The sequence below is a fragment of the Chrysochloris asiatica genome, unplaced genomic scaffold (assembly GCF_000296735.1).
Source record: "Chrysochloris asiatica unplaced genomic scaffold, ChrAsi1.0 scaffold00038, whole genome shotgun sequence".
Lineage (NCBI taxonomy): Eukaryota > Metazoa > Chordata > Mammalia > Afrosoricida > Chrysochloridae > Chrysochloris > Chrysochloris asiatica.
In genome coordinates this window covers 3646230-3648292 of record NW_006408556.1, presented here as the reverse complement: position 1 = coordinate 3648292, position 2063 = coordinate 3646230, and the positions used below count along the sequence as shown (strand labels likewise).

Genomic DNA, 2063 nt, shown 5'->3' with positions numbered 1-2063 from the left:
TTTGGTTTTAATTGGAAACTGTCTCTTTAAATTTCGAGGAGATCTGTGCGCATGCGTAGTAGAACGCTCCGGGTGGGGCTGGGGTGTCCACTGGCTCAGGCACTCCTATAGTCACCAGAATGAAGGTGCGTAGACAACAAGGGACCAATGAACAGCTACCAAAAGAAAAGAATGTCCACACCTTTATCTCAGCGGTTCTGCCAGGAGTCTGTGGCCGCTCCTATCCTTCCTCTGCTTGGTCTCACCCAAGATGGCGGGAGGAGCCCTAGCTTTTGATGTGCCAGGGCTTCATGGTGGGTGCCAGCTTCCTGTCAATCACACTCTAGGCCTGAGGAAGCTATGCTGACTGTGAGTGAACAGGTATCTCAAGAAATCCAGGAAAGCCTTGAAAACATGGGCCTTGCTGCTCTGGGCAACGACAACACGTCTCTGACAGGCCAGCTCCAGAACATTGCCAAGAAGGAGAACTGTGTCCGCAGCGTCATTGGTGAGCATGCCTGTGGAGGTGAGGGTGGGAAGAGGTCTGGTTTGGATAGTTAATTCAGGGACTAACTTGGAGCAAGTTTTTCCTGGGTCCTGTTCTCTACCTGAGTGAGTCTCCTATTCCCTCAGCTCTCAGAACACCCTGTGGGCGTGAGGTGGGGCAGTCTCCACTCTTCTTCCCACTGCCAGTCCAGGATGCCAATTGGCAGTGGTAGCTGTGAGCGCTCATTGGCATCACAAATGGAGATGTTCTAAGAAGGACCTGACTTTGTCTCGTAATGTGGCAGAGCTCCAATCCAGCCTTTTCAGCTGAACGAAGCTGACAAATCCAGTATGGCTGAAGGGAGGCAATGTTCAATTTAGACTTGGTCATTTTTGAATGAACAGGGGAAAGTGGAAACTCATGTGCTCTCAAAGCCGGCTGAAAAAACCCCAATGTTTTCACTTAATTCAGGAGGACTAGAAGGAGGATTTGAGTTCAATGAGGCCAGAGTTTCCTCAGAATTGATTTCCTTTAAGGGGTACATCCAGAGGGGTAGATCCTACATGGGCAACACAGCTAGGTCAATAGAGTGTGACATTTAATATGACCAGAAAGGACCCGGGGCCTAGATCATTAAAAGTGTTTAATTTTGTCATTAGACAGCATCAGGATGGGAAGCCCAGAGCAAGTGGTATGTTTAATAAATAAGCAAAGAGGCCTGCCTAGTCGGAGTCTCTGTTTGATTTGCAACTGTTAATTTGAATTAAAAAAAAAAAGTCCACATTTTGGAAGCCTGATTACTTTAGAGGCAAATGTGTGCTGAAGAGGGCTAGCTTTGTACATCATAATTAAAATACTAATGATTAATACCTTAGAAATTTTTAGTTGATTGCATTGTGCCTCCATGTGGAGGAGACAGGAATTTTAACCCTAAACAAGGAAAGAAAGATAGCTCCATTCGATCCTACTGGCTTGAAATAATTTGTAAAATTATGTTTACATTTTTTAAATTATGATAAAATACACTAACATAAATGTTGCCATTAATGACATTTAGGACGCAGATGTACAAACCATCATCACTATTCCCAGAACATTTTTATTACTTCAAAAGGAAGCCCTGCACCTATTAAGCAATCTCTCTATCCTCCCCTCCTCCTGCCCTTGGCTACCATTCATGTATGCATTAGCTAAATCTGGATTGTTGTTGTTGTTATGTGCCATGGAGTCGGTTCAGACTCATAGCAACCCTGTATAGGGTTTCTGAGGCTGTAAATCTTTACGGGAGCAGAAAGCCTCATCTTTCTCCTGTGGAACAGCTGGTAGTTTTGAACTGCTGACCTTACGGTGTGCAGCCCGACTCGTAACAACTTTGCTACCAGAGCTCCTTAAATCTGGATATTTCATGTAAATGAAATCATACAATATATGGTCTTTTGTGTCTAGCCTCTTTTACTCAGCATAATGATCACCAGGTTGTAGCATTTATCAGCACTATGTTCCTTTCTAAGGCTGAATAATAGTCCATTATATGGATACCTGAAAGTTTTAAAATTGGGAAAGGTGTGAGACAGGGTTGTATTCTTTCACCATACTT

The 2063-nt window shown here is 44.0% G+C and overlaps 1 protein-coding gene across 1 annotated transcript in view; it reads left to right on the top strand.

Moving 5' to 3' along the window:
* TCP11 (t-complex 11, testis-specific) overlaps positions 1 to 698 on the top strand; it is a 22951-nt gene extending 22253 nt beyond the window's left edge. The window contains 2 exon segments of the mRNA XM_006878247.1: positions 327 to 505; positions 613 to 698. Coding sequence (XP_006878309.1) covers positions 327 to 505; positions 613 to 698 — 265 coding nt within the window.
* Positions 699 to 2063: the final 1365 nt, after the last annotated feature.